The sequence below is a fragment of the Barbatula barbatula genome (genome assembly GCF_947034865.1).
Source record: "Barbatula barbatula genome assembly, chromosome: 19".
NCBI lineage: Eukaryota > Metazoa > Chordata > Actinopteri > Cypriniformes > Nemacheilidae > Barbatula > Barbatula barbatula.
This window is the reverse complement of record NC_136782.1, coordinates 16,656,834-16,673,823: the sequence shown is the minus strand read 5'-3', so window position 1 is coordinate 16,673,823 and position 16,990 is coordinate 16,656,834. Positions and strand designations below refer to the sequence as shown.

The window sequence follows — 16,990 nt, the reverse complement described above, 5'->3', positions numbered from 1 at the left end:
TTGATCGGTCAGTCTAAGAAGTACTTCTATATACTTCTTTAACTCTGTTTACTTCAGATAAGATTGTCAATATGAAACAAATAGCTTTCCCGATGATGAGTTTTGTGCCACTCTGAATTTAGTTAAAGGAGCAATGTGGAGATTTTAGCGGCATCTAGCGGCGAGGTTGAGAATTGCAACCAACGGGTCACTCCACCCCTCCCTCAGTCTATTAAAGCACTACGGTGGCTAAGATGTTGTCATGTTCTGCCTTCTTTGCCGAAGGAGATAGTGTATTTACAAAACTCGCTCTGTAGAGCATTTTGTCCTTTCAGGGCTACTGTAGAAACAACATGGTGAATTCCATGTAAGGGGACCCTCGATATATGTAGATAGAAATGGCTCATTCTTAGATAATAAAAACATAACGCTTCATTATGTAAGGCCTTTATATACCTCTGAAGACAGTTAGGGATATTATATTGCATTTCCGTCAATACTGTGTAGATCCTCAAAAAAACACCACGCACTGGACCGTTAAGAATGCAGATAAAATTAACATCCTGAGGAAGAAACAGAATGCAGAACTGTAATTTTTTATATAGCACACGTGTATATTCAGAAAAATTACAGTTAAAAAATTTACAATCTTATATATGCAGATTTTTTTGCTTTATCTAATACATTAACTTAATGCAATTGAAGCACACAGTTTTTTCCTAACCCTGATCGTGACTTTTCTTTTTATTGGTCAGATGTCCACGATCAGATGTTCCTCCCTGTCAGACTGCAGAGTGTTTGAATGCAGGAGTGTGTGAAGACCGATGGTTTCATCATCAGTGCCATTGTAGAGATCATTTCACAGGACCTAACTGTGCCATGAGTAATTTCATTCATTCACATCTATTGTTTGTCTATTATTATCTGTGTCACGGATTAAAGTGATGTGAACTTTGTCTTCCTTAGATTTGGCTGAGCAGCATGTATTATTTCTCAACGTGGAATCACACGTTGAATTTGCGGTCAAAGAAAGATATAGGAGAAACCAGCTCCTGCAAGCAGTTCTAGATGGGAAGGATGGAGACTCTCAGGGGTTTAGCAGCATCGAGGTCAAGATGAGGACCGTGAGAAAAAATGGTGTCTTGCTTGTGTGCCGGGGTCCAACAGCACATCTAAATCTTAAAGTGAGCTCTGCACAGTGTTATTTTATGTCATTTACTCAACAAACGTACAAAGAAAAGGCGTTATGTTCAGGTTTCATTTCCATCATCATCACCTTTGCCTCTTTGAATTGTGACCTCATCAGGACCTGGATTTGATTTATAATCCATTTCTAATGGACACTTTTATAAATTTTTCTTGTCTCAGATTTTAGATGGAAAACCACTGTGTGCGTTCACAAACATCACGTCCGGTCAGCAGCTGGAGGTGTCTGTAGATGGGGATGTGTCAGATGGACAGTGGCATGTTCTTCAACTTCGCAGAAGGGGGGCGTATGTAACTCTGTTGTTGGATGATCGACCTGTGGTGAATAACACCAACATAACTGTAACTCACTCTGCACTCTTAGTAGAGACCATATTTCTAGGAACAGCTTTGTTAACAGAAACCAGGGATCAGAACTTAGGTAAGATTTGTGTCTGTTTTATGTTCAATTCTCAGAAGGGCTAGTTGTCACATGTTTTCTTTTTTGCACATAGTTTCTACATAGGCACTCAGTTTTTGTTACAGAAAATTTGCCCTTTTTATATAAATTCCTATTTCAGAAACTCTGTGCATGCTTTTGTCTAAGTTAACATTTTGGTTGCCACAAAACACAAAAGATCAGATTGTGTTAATTTTTGACATTAACTTAGAACCCTTATATTTAATTCATTTTCTTTCATTAGTTTTTTTAATTCAATTTTATTTCATTTTTGCTTACTAGCTCTTGTGTCTTCTTTTCAGTTTTCAGCGGTTGTGTGGAGTTCATTAAATTCAACGGCCATGTCCTGCCTTTTAACAGCTTTAGTGAGATAGCCGAGGCCAAATCCAGCCCTTTTGACCTCCAAAAAGTATGCATTTCTCCAGACAACTGTGTTCTCATTTCATGCCTTCAACATTTCTGTCCCCCAGTACCCTGCTTAAGTAATAAAGACTGTGGATCTTCTTCTAAAGATGACTTCTGGTGCATTTGTTTACGCAACATGTCTGGTTCTTCATGTGCAACCTGCTCATCTGATACAATGGCGAGCCAACCCTGTTCTCAATCCCAAAAGAGCGCCCCCTTATGGATTGTTGCAGTTGTTCTTCCCATTGCTCTCATTCTGCTGGTCCTTGTTCTGTGCATTGTAATCACAAGACAATGCAAACTCTGCAATGGCCAAAAGGCAAGTAACGCCTACATCATGCCACCCACCAAACAGCATGGCACAGATAACCTGGCATTTAATGCAGTTGAAGAAATTCCACAGAACATCTGGATTGGTGGCTGCCAGCAGCCGGATTTGATAAAGCCGAAGGACGCGAGACGTGGATTGGAAAGTTACAGTAAAGGTGGGCCGCCTTGTCCCATCTCAAGATTTGAAAGAAGTGAACTGGAGTATTATGAGATTAACAGCACTTATACAGTCTATAGCTCAGATGTTGATACACAGACAAAGGACAAACCTGGTATCGATCTTGAGAGACTGAATGGAAATCCACAAGTCCCTCAATGCAGCACAAATCAGGAGCTTCCTTCCCCTAAACTTCATCAGAGAGATTTGCACCACTGGGAACGTCAATCTCATATCTTTAAGCGAAAACTGCCCCCTGATGTGACCGGGCCTCCACAACATCTCTCAAAAGACGAGGTTGAGAAACTGAATGCGACGTGGGAACGTAAGGGAGATTTTCTAGAAAAGCCTGTCTGGTCAGGAGGAGGTATAGAGACTTCTTCTGAGAGTGAAAGTCACTGCTCATTTACAGGCTCTGAATGTGATTATTATGAGAGAGAACTTTCCCTCATCAGCTCACAGGACAACAAAGATGAACATCCGTCTGAAGGTAAGCGTATACACAAGAAAGTGTCCAAAAGATTTAATTGCTTCAGAATGATTGTTCTCAGATGAACTCAGATGTCTTCCGTGTGCCCTGTGTAAAGGTTCTAAAATATTCTGAAGTTTAGAGATTTAATTTATTTACTCTTCTAATTTAATCTTTGAATAAAAATAAAATAATAGTGCACACAACAATTTATAGTTATTCGGTTAATGCACCGCTTTAACATCAATATCATAACCCTAAAGAGTTTTGGTTGGTTTGTTGAGTTTTTCTTTCTTCCTGCAGATTTGTCCAGAGGACAGTGTATCCCGATTGCCCCTTCTCTCATCAGAGATCATTCTACGGCGGTCACACCTGCATGTGTCCAGAGTCTCCACAGATCCTTTACCTCCAGTGATGTTCAGCAGTTAGAGGGTTTTTTAAACCTAGGAGTCCATTTCAGCACCTATGCAGATGTGTTTGAGGACATAGCCCACTTGTCAACCAGTCATCCCAATGCATGCGATTTTCAGAGTGATCAGGAGGAAATCATTTAACGTTTCTTTCTGCTGGGTGTTTGTTTGGCATGTGTACATGGCAATGCATATTTGTGCATACACACTGGGGATAGTTGTCACACATTGAACATTAACATATTTGACATTTAACAGATGCATTTATCCACAGCAATAGTTATAGATTTTGCATGTAGAATATACGTGTTCCCAGGGAACTGAACCCATGACCTTAACAATGTTGACACAGTTGAGCTAGAGAGCTTGTTGTCACAAAACTATAATATTGGTAGTTTTCTTCAAAGTCAAATTATTTTATGTCTTAGTCAAAAAGGTGCATACAAGCTCTCTTACTCTGCAAAAAAGATGCTGTTCACTAAACACACATTGGACTTTGATGGGAATATACATTAATAGTGGAAGCCTGTTGCCACAGTATATTGGGAAAGTTGTTTACATCGCTAATCTGTTGTTTATTGGCAATTATTTAAGATGAATGCAAATGTAAAACAGTTAAAAAAAACAAAAAAACAAGCAAAATATGAAATAAAAGTACAGTACAATATAAACACATACTGTATAATACACTTAAACCCTTGTTGGGCATATTACATAGTCAGTTCTACAGTGCTACCTGTTTTCAATTATTGGAATTAAACATTTTAAACTCAAATGTTTGTGAATTCTCATGAACAGCTTTTGTTCTAACATAATTTATAGATGCTTTTAACATATAAAAACAGGCATTTTCTGGCAGAAATAAACCGTAAACTAACAGTATTTCACAGTTTTCCTTGTAAAATGACATGTTTTCACAGTTTTTCTTGTAAATGTAACATTTTTGACCTATTTTAATAATTACTCGAAGAATCTCTAACAAACCAATACAATTCTGTCAAATTACAATCTGTAAACAATAACAGAAAAAAAATCAAGTTACAAAAAAAGTGTATCCACAAAAAAATCTTTAGCCTGATAAAAAATGCTTGTTTAAATAAAAAGTTGTCTGATGGGTTTTGCAACTGTTTTTAATCTACTGTGAATATTGTCAGTTACTTGCACATCTTTCTTGTTCTGTTTCATTTGGTACCGATTATTATTATAGATCATAGTATTGAAAACAAATATTTTTTATTAAGTTTGCGTTACAGAAATGCAAATGTTTTCAGCATAAAGATGCGTTTAAATTAAAGTTTACTTTTTTGTCTCTGATTTTTTTCATTAAAACAGCCTTGATTTCCTGAGTTCTGAAGCAGTATATCATTGGATTGACAACAGGAGGCAATAGACTGTACCAGATAACAAGCATAATCCGAACAGCTATAGGCATTTCAGCAGCTATATCACAAATATACACAGTACATCTGGGTAAATAGTAAAGGCATATGATTAACAGCTGAGGAGTGCATGTCGAAAATGTTTTATATCTGCCCTGAACGCTTGAGATTTTAAATACAGATATGATAATGGCAACGTAAGAAAATATGATGAAAATTAAAGGACCCAAAAGCACAAACATGGCCATTGCAAATGCATTTCTCCTTAACTCGCCTTTCTCCCCGCACCCAAGTGAAACTAATGAATTGAAATCACAAAAACATTGATTGATAACATTTGAAGCACAAAAAGACAGTTTTTCAGTTCGATAAGTAAACAACGGTAACCATCCTAAAATTACTAACCAGAACACTGCACATGCGAATGCAATAGACTGGTTTGTAATAATAGCAGGATATCTAAGGGGGTTGCATATAGCAACAAACCGATCCAGGGCCATTAATAGCATCAAAAACGAATTGACACTACCTAAATGATGAACAATGTACATTTGAGCAAAACATAAATGAAATGCTACATGATCATCTTTGATTAAATATTTGGAAACCACTTTAGGCAGCGTGACAGTTCCAAAAGCAAGATCGGATACGGCGAGGTTTAGAAAGATTAAGTATGTGGGTTTATGAAGGCTTCTTTCCCATGCAATAAATGAAATAATCAAGATATTTCCGATTGCAATTATTAGATAGATGAAAAGTAAAAAGGTCCCCACAGCTCCCTTATACTGTGGATGGAGTCCTGGAAATCCAAGCAGGAAGAATTCGGTGATCCGCGTGCCATTCGCTTCTGCCATGACTCCTCAAATCTAAAGTTCAAGCACAGAACAGCTCTCACTGCAAATATACATTAATATCAACAGAGGCAAATAAAAGATAAATTATATAAATGACAGATGAGGTCTATCAATTCAACTCTTACATCCCTTCATTTACACTACACTGTAAACTTGTATACACTATAGTCTTACAATGTGAACGGAATGAAAGTCCACTGTGCTCTCAGCATGAAGTGTCAGAGATCCAGTGGAGCGCCAGTTTATGAACTCTACCCTCAGAGACATGAGACTAGTCATATGTTTGATGTGTTGTTGTTATTCGATGAACTTTTAGGTCTACGTATAGTATTAGTTTGTATGTACATTATGCAGTGCGCAGATGGGATTTTTTAACTGGGGGGACCAAGCTGTCAGAAATAGATTTCAACCCAGTTAGTTATTTTGCATAATTAGGCTTTAACTAGTGCTCATGTAGTTACATTTCGTAACGTGGGCTAATGGTTTGTACTAAAAAGCCAGTGGAGGATTCTTATTTGAAATCATGGATAAACAACAATGAACAAAGGCTTAAGTAATGAAGACTATAGCTATTCACCATCAACCTGGTATTTGTCTAGTATGCCAATCACCCACCAAAACGTCATGCCTTCTGCAACATATGTTTTATTGAAACATTTAAACATAAATCAGTTAACTGACCTCAGTCAACTTATTCAGTTAATTGGGTTAGATGATAATAATACCCTAATATGGTCTTGCAAGTCCAGATAAAAAATGACTTCCTGACGACAAATTGTTGGATTTATCTCCGAGACCTTGTTTTTCCTTGACATTGGCAGCTAGGGATATGTCGATGTACCCCAGGTTGAGCGCTGCAGTTGCAGCACACCTGTGCCCGCAGACAGCTGCCACCTGGAGAGGCCGACTAACCCTTCCAAAGCCAGTCAATTCTTCAATACTCGTGCCGAACGCTTGCACTGCTGTGGTTTAAGGTGCCCCTGCTGAGAAGACACGATTCAGCTGCACGCCGCCACTGACTTTGCGCTTAGGTCGAAAAGGTGACGGCACGCTTTGGGTTGGCCGATGTCCGCTCCTGTGGTCCAAGAGGGACACCTATGGCTCATCCTGGCGCAGACGTGAGATGCAGAGAAAGTAAGCTTTCTTGATGCGCCCTTTACGCAGGGTGGACGTTGAAGAAGCGTGTGCTTACCAGCAGCCCCACCCCTCCATTCCCGCTGTGGTCCAGGTGCCCCTCTTTAGGTGGCCCCATGGTAGGAGCGTTGAGGAGGGAATTGACAAAAACAGGGAGGCCAGGACATTGGGCATGACTATTGTCAACACCGCTGTTGAGTCGCATCGGGACGGCTCCTGTCACATACCGAGCAATTTTCTGGGCCTGGCGCCCACTTTTTGTCCCAAGAGAGTGTCCTACTCTCTGGGTGTATTTTCCAACATAGCTCATCCTCCACTCAAAGTTGCGTTACGCTGTTCCCGCTGCCTTCTGCACTCTCTACTCGACAGTGCGTCGTGCAGCGAATACTTCAGGCAGATGAAGTCCGCAGAACCGCTCGTCTCCCGGGGGGGCCACCCCTTGCGTGGCAGATGTTCTGCCAGCCACACACCTCCCCCCATGGGGACGATGTAATAGATCACTCACCTAGCTCTTCTGTTGTGGTTCGTGGGTCGCTGTTTCAGCTACCCAGCCTGTCCAGTTGGCTAGCGAGGTGGATCCGTCATGGCTACGGATCCAGTTTGTCAGACATCCACCCAGCTTTGGGCCATTTCCATTTCCTCGGTTTGAGACAAGAATGGTCCCGTTCTCGGGTCAAGGCCCCAACCCTCTGGTGAAAGGGTCAGAGCCCCTACTTCATCTTCCCCAAGAAAGGTGGGGGGCTGGGCCCATCTTGGGTCTGCACTCTCTGAACTAAGCTCTTCAGGCTTCCATTCAGAATGTTGAAGCAGAGGCGCATCCTTCGGTCCTTAGAAGCTCTCCCCTTTGAAAGCACCCCTTATCTTGGTGTGGAACTAGACTCCGTCATCATGTGCCAGAGTGCGCAATACCAGTGAAAGCGCCTGTTACTTCTCAGGCGGCAACCAGAGGTCCCACTGAAAATCTTTCAGAGGCTCCAGGGGCAAAGGCGTCCTCGGTGGCAGTATTCCGCTCAGGTTGATGCATATGAGACTGCTTCAGCATTGGCTCCAGAGTCCGGTTTCTTGGAGTGCGTAGCACACCGGCATGAAGTGTGTTCCTATCACGCCACGATGCTGTCACACCCAGGCCCCTTGGACAGACGTGTCCTTTCCTCGGGCTGGAGTCCCGATTTGGCAGGTCGAGGCGCATAGCGGTGATGACAGACACCACCCTGCTCAGCTGGCATGCAGTGTCAGGGCTTTGGGCGGGCCCCCGCCTGCAGTGGCATATCAATTGCCTGGAGGGACTGATGGCTCTCCGGCTTGCGCTCGAGGGTAGGGGGTCTACATGCACTCTCTCTGTTGAATGAGTGCCTAGAGTTCAGGCCGGCGACTCCCGCGTGGACCTTTGACCTCCTACCACTCCGCTTTGGGACCAGGTGGTGAACTTGCAGGCCATCCCCCTTGGGAAGGAAGAACTAACCCTTACCGTGTTGTATTCAGTATGCACCTTGCGCCTCTACTTGAACTGCACACAATACTTCGGTAGTTCTGAGCAGCTCTTTGTCTCTTTTGGAGCACTGGGTGCCTTTCTGGCAGACATCCGTAGAAGCTCCGGGTTAGGCTCCACCCAACACTTTTGTCACGGCTGGCAGGGCGTATGCCTGTGAAGCACCTTCTCCAGGTGAGTCAGTGCGCTCTTCTGCCTCCCTACTTTCCCCACTGGGTGAAGTACAGGAGTTCCACCCATCACTAAGCATGCCTTCTTGTTACGAGCCGGGTGGAGCCACAAATATACCAAAGCTCGGTAGAGTCGAGTTTCCCTCTCGAGGTGAACCCCTGTTTACTTTAGCTGATGCTCCACACTTAGTGACTCCCCCATTGGGTCATCCCAACCTACGTATTCCTCACTCCACCGTTCCGTGCACCCTTGTTGGGGTCGTGCACCATTCTCCCATAAGTTCTCCCCATTTGGCAAGACCGTGTGTAATTTCCACATTACACCTCCCGGTCGGTAGGACGTGGCCTGCGTAGCACAGGCTCCTCTCTCAAGGTTCCTGCGCTCCCCAGTTTTCCTCACGGTGCCAGGCGGCCATCTCGTATCTAGAGTAGGAAGGCCTCCGCCTGTGATAACCCTTATTTAAGTGCTGCCTCACTTTTTTCACTGGAAGATCATGATCAGTGCTCATCCATGACTCGCCTAGGCCAGTCAGGGTCACGCCGCTTGAGGTTGTGATGTGGCGAAGCTCATTGGCATTTCCTATAGGAACCCCATCTGTTCGTTTTCATTGTGGTTTACATGACTTTTCTTGACTTGACTTAAGAGGACTTGTAATATATCAAATATATAAATGTGTATTTTGTTTATTGTTTTGTGACGTTGATGTTAAAATAACATGAATTCTAATCAGAACTTTTTTACTGACGTGTTACATTTGATTTCAAGACTTTGGTTCATGTTAGTTTCTTATTTGAATCCAATGACCTGTGAATACTGCATCAGTTAACAGGTGAGTGATTCCAAGCACAGTCTGTATACATACAGTATGTAAACCAGTATTTAGTAGGAAATCTAAAGTAATATCTTACCTATTGAGCCTTGAAAAGAGGGTGCCTTCCCACAGAAAATGTATGCTGTGCTTTACAGTGATGGCCATGACAACAGGGATAGCAACATCTCCAGCTTTCTATTATAAGCCTTACAGATGACTTAATCCAAATTTATCTTCTCTTAATATTTGTGTGTTGGCCTTTTATGTGTCCAATAAAATACTTTGTCTGAATTTGTCTGTTTGAAACATTGTCAAAGAATTTATGTGGCTTTATTTGTACATAAAGTATATAAATACATACACTGTAATCTTCTTAAAGGTTACTCTGTATACATCTCTACATTTTATTATTATAATTTTCAGTTTCCTGTATATCTAGGCCACATATCTAAATATCATGTTGGCTGTCTGAAGTGAAATGAAAACAAAAAAAGCTGTATTTATAATAAACAATGCAAAATATATATATTTGGCCAGAAATAAGTTATATGTAACGTACTGTATATATAAGATATAATTAAATTTTGAATCCACTGCACCATTGGCAGACTTGACAGACATAAACTATTTTATTGCGAACATTTTTGCTGTTTTCAAATATAACAAAGGTAAAAATATTTAGGGGAAGATGTTTTTGGAATAAATGTGTGTCCAACATCTACATTCTCATAGAATATCTTTGCAGTCTTAGTAAACATTCAATACCCTAGCAAATAAAAACATGCTATCATGAAACATATAAACATCATGAAACATCAAATATGACAATTTGTGATTAGACTGATCTGAACATTCACTGGATATTAATTATAGTTTACACAAAAAGGGCACAGTGTTATAATTAAAGCTGTTTAATCATTTCAAGGTTTTACTCCAGATCATTGTCATCTGCATGCTTACTTTGTGTCTCATTTTTCTCCTTAATGCATCTTTGATTTCTTTGGTTCTGAAGCAGTAAATCATTGGATTGACAACAGGGGGCAGCAGACTGTACCACATAATTAACATCATCCGAATACCAGGTGTGATGGTTAATGTCAAATCATACACATAGACAACACATCTGGGTATATAGTACAGACAAATGATAAGAAGTTGGGGAACGCATGTTGAGAACGTTTTATATCGTGCATTAACGTCAGACATTTTAAAAACAGCCATGATGATAGCGATGAAAGAACATATGATGAAAGTCAAAGGGCCCAAAAGGACAAACATAGCACTTCCAAATGAAAACAATCGCTTTTGCCTTATGTCTCCACAGGAGAGTTTAGATACTGAGTTTTGGTCGCAATAATTTTGTGTTATTACATTAGAAGCACAGAAGGGTTCATCAAAGGTTTGGTAAATGAGAAAAGACAATAAAGCTATTAGCAGTATCCAAATCAATGCAAATGCCAATGAAATTGTCCTGTTTGTAATAATAACACAATATCTAAATGGGTTATACACCGCAACAAACCGATCAATTGCCATTAATAGCAAAGTGAAAGAATTTAGACTCCCTAAGTAGTGAACAAAAAACGTCTGCACAATGCAGCCGTAAAATGATATAGTATTGATGTTGAAAAGGTATTTTGAGAATGCCGTAGGCAGCGTGACAGTTCCAAAAACAAGATCATACACAGCAAGATTAAAGAAGATTAAATAGGTGGGTTTCTGAAGGCTTCTCTCATAAGCAATAAATGAAATGATAAAGAGATTTCCTCCGACCAGTGTCAAGTAGACAAAAAACAACAAGGTTCCGACAGCTCCATAATACTGCGGCGGGAGTCCTGGAAATCCCAGCAGGTAGAATTCAGTGATGACAGTCACGTTGAAGGTCATGGCTCTAGAAGACTTCACAATAACCCGATATAAACCCAAGTACGGTGTATTGCGCACTGCGTATGATGGAACTGAAAAGGTAAGACACAAAAATGAATTACAATGACATGGCACAATGAAAACTTGAAATTGTTATGCAACTAACCTGCTAAAACATCATTGAATCATAACTTGAAATAATGCAGACACAAAAGACCTGCAACAGATGCTTATGCTGTAGAAATAAACAGATAGATCACATTTACTCACAACATCCAAATGAATCAATATCCAGAAATCCTGGCTTATAATGTCTGCCGTAAGATCACAAAGACCTCCCTGTGTTGACGTGTTGTTTGGGGTTTTTCACTTCTTATCACATGTTCTATTTGTTGTTGTTATGTTTGTGTGTGATGTCTACAGTGATGTCATTGCAATCCATACCATTTGAAAATCTACAATACTTAAAAATAACAATAGTTAAAGAAACAAGGGAAATTGGATTAAGTATTTGCAACATTTCGATTTCCTACTGCCGCCCATATACAAATGTGCTCTATCGCATCGTCTAGCACAGTTTCATGAACCACAAATAGAGTAAAGCATTTAAATCAACTACGTTTTACTTAATTGACCCCTTTTGCATCGACGACACACGTCACAGCGTCAGTTGGAGGCAAAACAAAGGGAAAACTGGAGGCGCCAATACAAACCAGCAGGCGCGGATTAACGCACAGGCTTGCCTTGGCTGCATTTTAGGGGCCCCACCTGTTTAGGGGTCTCTGATCGGCCAGAATATTTTATTTTACATTTCAGTGTGCTTCTGCGCGAACTAAAAATAGACCCTCATTAGCCCATTAGAAATAAAACTAAAAATAAGCCCATGATTGGATAGATGTGACATTTGGGCAGAGATTTATAAAGTACTTGAGACCCAGACTTGAGTAAAAGTACAAGTGCTCTATCAAAAAGGGACTTGAGTAGAAGTTGAAGTGCTCTTTAAGCGCCACACTTAAGTGGTTCATTATTTTCGTGTATACATGCATAAAACTGGAGCAGAGTAAACAACACTTGATGTTACTGTATGTTCGCTTACAGAGTTTTCTGCTGCTTGCAACAGACTATTTATCAGGACTGTTTTAAAATCTGGAAACATCATATTACCATTAATTTGCAGCAATGATTCCACTCGGAACGCGCAACACAATGCAAGCTCAAGCTTGCTCAAATCCAACGCTATCATCTCTTACATGTCTTTTAAGTAAATACATTGTTATCGGCTAAAGCTCATAGCCAGAGGTTCGGTACCCTGGTGCGCACACGATTTTCATGCAAACCGTGCCCCGTTCCAGACTAAAGTGTAAGCGTGAAAGGCACCTGAAAGCAACATAAGGGGGGGGGCCTCACCCAAAATAAAATGTAAAGATATTTTAGATATATGTATTTTTATACTAAGATTTTTTAAGTATATATATATATTGAGCAATGAACAAAAATAGGAAAGTGTTCCATTTTACCTGTATGCCTTTCTGGTCAGCATCTTCTGTTTAATGACGTTGCAAAGCATACCTAGACTGTGACCCAATTCGGGGGCTGCGTTGTTTGAAGGCTGCATTTTAAGACTGATTGTGTCACAGTAGCACAACTGAAGGCTGGTAAAGGCTGATTCACATTTCGCTCATTTTTTTATTTTATTAAATTTAGACGTTCAGCAGGCGCAACAGCGCCGCATCGAGATGGAAATGATTTATATCAACTTTCTGGAGTACCGTAAGCTATGTAAACTGTACTTTTAACCTAACCACTGCACGTATTAAAAAGAAAGCCTGCAACCAATAGGCAAAAAAACTAAACGACTAATGCTATAATTCCCTGGCTTCAACAGAATGCAGGAAAGGAGACCGGAAGCTAGTTTTTTTAATAGATGTCAATGGGTTTTGTTAGCCGTGACGGGTTCTCCAATTAGAAGTACCACAGACTTTCCATTTCTATAATAAGAGTATCTCTGGCATTAGTCGAGAATAAAACACAGGCTGTGTCTCAATCAACTCCCTTGTTCAGTAGTCAGGGCACTCTCAAGGCTTTTAAGGGCTGTCTCATTCGCAAAATCCTAGTGCACTGAAACGTTCGTTCCCTAAAAATTCCCACAATGCACAACAAAAACAAGGGAGATTCGACACTCCCTATGTTCCCTTACCAGAAATCATGTGACAAGTTTTGAAGACGTACAAAATTGCAAGAGCCAATTTAATGAACTTCATGAAACGCGATATAACTTTTGAAAAGACAAATGCTAGCAATTCTAGCTCCCTGGGCAGAGTCATGACATTGCCATGTTTTTCTGTTTCTGTTATGTGTGGAGACACGTGGCTTTATGTTGTTACTTGGTGCCACGTGTCTTCCTGTTATGTCTCTCAGCCCTGCCCTCCTATCTCCTGTAATTTCATTAGGGTTTCATTCCCATCATCTGCTTTGTGTTTCACCTTCGTTAGGGTTTTATTCCCATCACCTGGTCTGTTAATCACTCTCGTTAGGGTTTCATTCCAATCACCTGTCGTCACTCTCCCCATGTAATCACTCCTCGTTAGTGTCTCCCTTTAAATAGTCCCAGTTTCCCTCTGTTCAGCGTTGGTGCATTGTTTGTGTTTGTTCTCAACACTGATGTCTTGTGTGCACGGTAGTATCACACCGTTGTTGGATTACCCTGGGTCATGTTTACAGTTTGTAAAGGTTCAAAGGTTTTTGTTTTGTCCCCCTTGTGGGAAGTGTTTGTTTCTAATGTTTGTTTGCTAGTGTTTTTGTTCACGTGTTTCCCCATTGTGGGTTTTTTCATTTAATAAAAGTTGTTAACCCTTCGTCTGCCTGCATCTGGGTTCTGTCCAAGCCCTTTGTGACAGTGTTTCTCATATGTACTTTACCAGTTTTTAAAGTCATGAGACAGAAGTTTGCCGGTTGATTAATACCAGCTGTAAGTAGTCACGTCACAGGAAAATAAGTGAATGCTGTCCCAATGAGAAGGGAGGCAGGGTACTTACCAGTGCCCAAACCCTGTGTACACCATATGCTGGAGCTGATTGAGACACAGCCACAGATAATGTTGAGATTTCTGAGTTTTATTTGAATCATCTAACAAAACAACCAAGGCAAAATTATTTAAGTTACATATCATCTAAAATAAATGATCTTTAATGGTGGAAATGGCTTTTTCTGTCATTCTATACAATTTCAAAAATAAAATATTCATGTATACATATATAATCTCATAAAAAGGCGCTCTTCGGGAAAATAATTCCAGGGTAAATCATTTTGCTTCTCAATTTGACAGATTTTCAGAGACAACTTTTTCGTCATAAAGGGTAAACACATAAACACAAAGATCTGCTTTAACTCCATTTAAGGAACATGAATTGTTCAGATCTCTTATTTTTTATAGCAAAGTGAACAAGTTAAATTATTTTACTGTGTGAAATTACTGTTAATCAAGAAAGAAAATAAATAAGAAAATCAGGTCAGAATGTTCACAATCAGGATGAGAGTGGAAGTAACGTGTGCACAGAGCCCATTACAAATAACAGGAAGGGTTACAAGGAAATAAACAGGGCATAGTGTGAACAATGCACTAGGCTACTGTATTAAAGCAGCTGAAATATTTTAAGTTTTGCCCCACATCATTGTCACCTGCATTTTAACTTTATTATTTCTCATTTTTCTCCGTAATGCATCTTTAATTTCTTTGGTTCTGAAGCAGTAAATCATTGGATTGACAACAGGGGGAAACAGACTGTACCACATAACAACTGTCATGCGGATGCTAGGAGGGATTGGCACCACTGTTTCATATGCATATACAAAACATCTAGGGACATAGTACAGTAAGATGATGATAAGTTGAGGAGCGCAGGTTGAGAACATTTTATATCGAGCCTGATGGTCAGACATTTTGATAACTAATATAATGATAGCAATAAAAGAAAATATAATAAAACTCAACGGTACCAGGAGAACAAACATGGCACTTCCGAATATAAACAATTTTTTCTGCTTATAGTTTTGACAAGATAGTTTCATAATTACATTTTGGTCACAATAATTTTGGGTTATTACATTTGAAGCGCAGTAGGGTTCATCATAGGTTTGGTAAGTAATGACCCCCAGCAAAGCTATTAGCAAAGTCCAAATCACTGCACACACAATTATAGTAATTTTGTTTGTAATAATAGCCCAATATCTAAGTGGGTTATACACCGCAACAAACCGATCAATGGCCATTAATAGCAAAGTCAACGAATTTATACTCCCTAAGTAGTGAACAAAAAACATCTGCACAAAGCAGCCGTAAAATGATATAGTATTGATGTTGAAAAGGTATTTTGAGAATGCCGTAGGCAGCGTGACGGTTCCAAAAACAAGATCAGACAGAGCAAGATTAAAGAAGATTAAATAGGTGGGTTTCTGAAGGCTTCTCTCATAAGCAATAAATGAAATGATAAAGAGATTTCCTCCGACCAGTGTCAAGTAGACAAAAAACAACAAGGTTCCCACAGCTCCATAATACTGCGGCGGGAGTCCTGGAAATCCCAGCAGGTAGAATTCAGTGATGACAGTCACGTTGAAGGTCATCTAGAAAGACTTCACAATAACCTGATACGAATTCACTGTAAAAATGTAAAAGCAATGCTGAATTGCTGTGTGTGATTGAAACAAAATCGGAGAAAAATGTGATCACACATACAATACGTATTTATTGTAACATCAACTGAAATGTTTAAACTGCATTTAAATCTTCATTTGTGTTATCAATATAACGTGAGATTATTATTGACATCCTTTAAAGAAACAACCCAACAGCATAATCTGAATTGAGTAATCTTGCTTAATCACTGAGTAATCTTGCATTTAATGACAAACAAAATGCAAACGTAAATGAATGCACATACACAGAAGACCTGCCACAGATGCACATGTTAGATGTTTGCAAGATCTTCTCTCTTTTAAGACCTCAAACACCTCCCACATCTTATGTGTTGTTTAGAGTTTTCACAGGCTCACATGGCAACATTCTTTCCCTGATGGTCCCTATGTCTAATCTAAAGACTCTTCGAAGATACGAAGTGTACAATACTACTCTATAGGTATAGATCAATGTGAGATTGGCAGAAACTGCATGTTTTACATCTGCTTTAAGCATGTCAATTATTATTAAAAATTGAGAATTTTTCCATCGTAATGAGTGAGTTACATTCATCTTTATTTCAGTAGCGTACATTTTCATGGACGAGTCTCCTAAACGTATGACAAATGTGACCCTGGACAACAAAACCAGTCTTATGGGTCAATTTTTCGAAATTGAGATTTTTACATCAACTGAAAGCTGAATAGTTAAGCTTTTTATTGATATATGGGATGTTAAGATGGGACAATATCTGGTGGAGATACAAGAGTGTACAACTCTGGAAGTAAAGGGTGCAAAAAATCTAAATATTGAGAAAATCGCCATTGAAGGTGTTAATCCGAGGCACTGTAGCAGGCCATCCACTCACAAAAATAAAGTTTTTATATATTTTGGGTTGAAAATTTACAAAATATCTTTATGGAACATGATCTTTACTTAATATCCTAATGATTTTTGCCATAAAAGAAAAATCTATAATTTTGACCCACACAATGTATTTTTGGCTTTTACTAAAAATGTTCCCGTGCTACTTAAGACTGGTTTTGTGATCCAGGGTCACAAATGTGTTCATTCTGAAATCTAAATACAGACTGTATATGTTCTTAAAGTCACAAAGCTTTATTTCTACACATTTTCACATGTGCCAGTACAAAAGTGTGCAACAGTGACCTTAATGATTTCTATCCATCGCAATTTTTCTGGAAAAAATATCAGATAT

At 39.7% G+C, this 16,990-nt stretch overlaps 3 protein-coding genes across 3 annotated transcripts; 1 reads left to right on the top strand and 2 right to left on the bottom strand.

The window, feature by feature from the left end:
• Positions 1 to 858: 858 nt before the first annotated feature.
• LOC306908076 (protocadherin Fat 4-like) lies at positions 859 to 4,012 on the top strand (the record flags this gene model as incomplete). Its single annotated transcript, XM_079480665.1, has 5 exons — positions 859 to 862; positions 946 to 1,103; positions 1,348 to 1,606; positions 1,927 to 3,006; positions 3,289 to 4,012. 5 exons carry the CDS (start codon positions 859 to 861, stop codon positions 3,537 to 3,539), a joined length of 1,752 nt encoding a protein of 583 aa, XP_079336791.1. The 3' UTR covers positions 3,540 to 4,012.
• A 380-nt stretch (positions 4,013 to 4,392) lies between these two features.
• LOC306908075 (olfactory receptor 1500-like) lies at positions 4,393 to 15,719 on the bottom strand (the record flags this gene model as incomplete). The annotated part of the gene is made up of 3 exons (XM_079480664.1): positions 4,393 to 4,404; positions 4,696 to 5,303; positions 15,395 to 15,719. 3 exons carry the CDS (start codon positions 15,717 to 15,719, stop codon positions 4,393 to 4,395), a joined length of 945 nt encoding a protein of 314 aa, XP_079336790.1.
• Positions 10,149 to 11,120, bottom strand: LOC306908761 (olfactory receptor 1500-like; the record flags this gene model as incomplete). Its single annotated transcript, XM_079481951.1, has 1 exon — positions 10,149 to 11,120. The coding sequence occupies one exon, from the start codon at positions 11,118 to 11,120 to the stop codon at positions 10,149 to 10,151; it is 972 nt and encodes a 323-aa protein (XP_079338077.1).
• Positions 15,720 to 16,990: the final 1,271 nt, after the last annotated feature.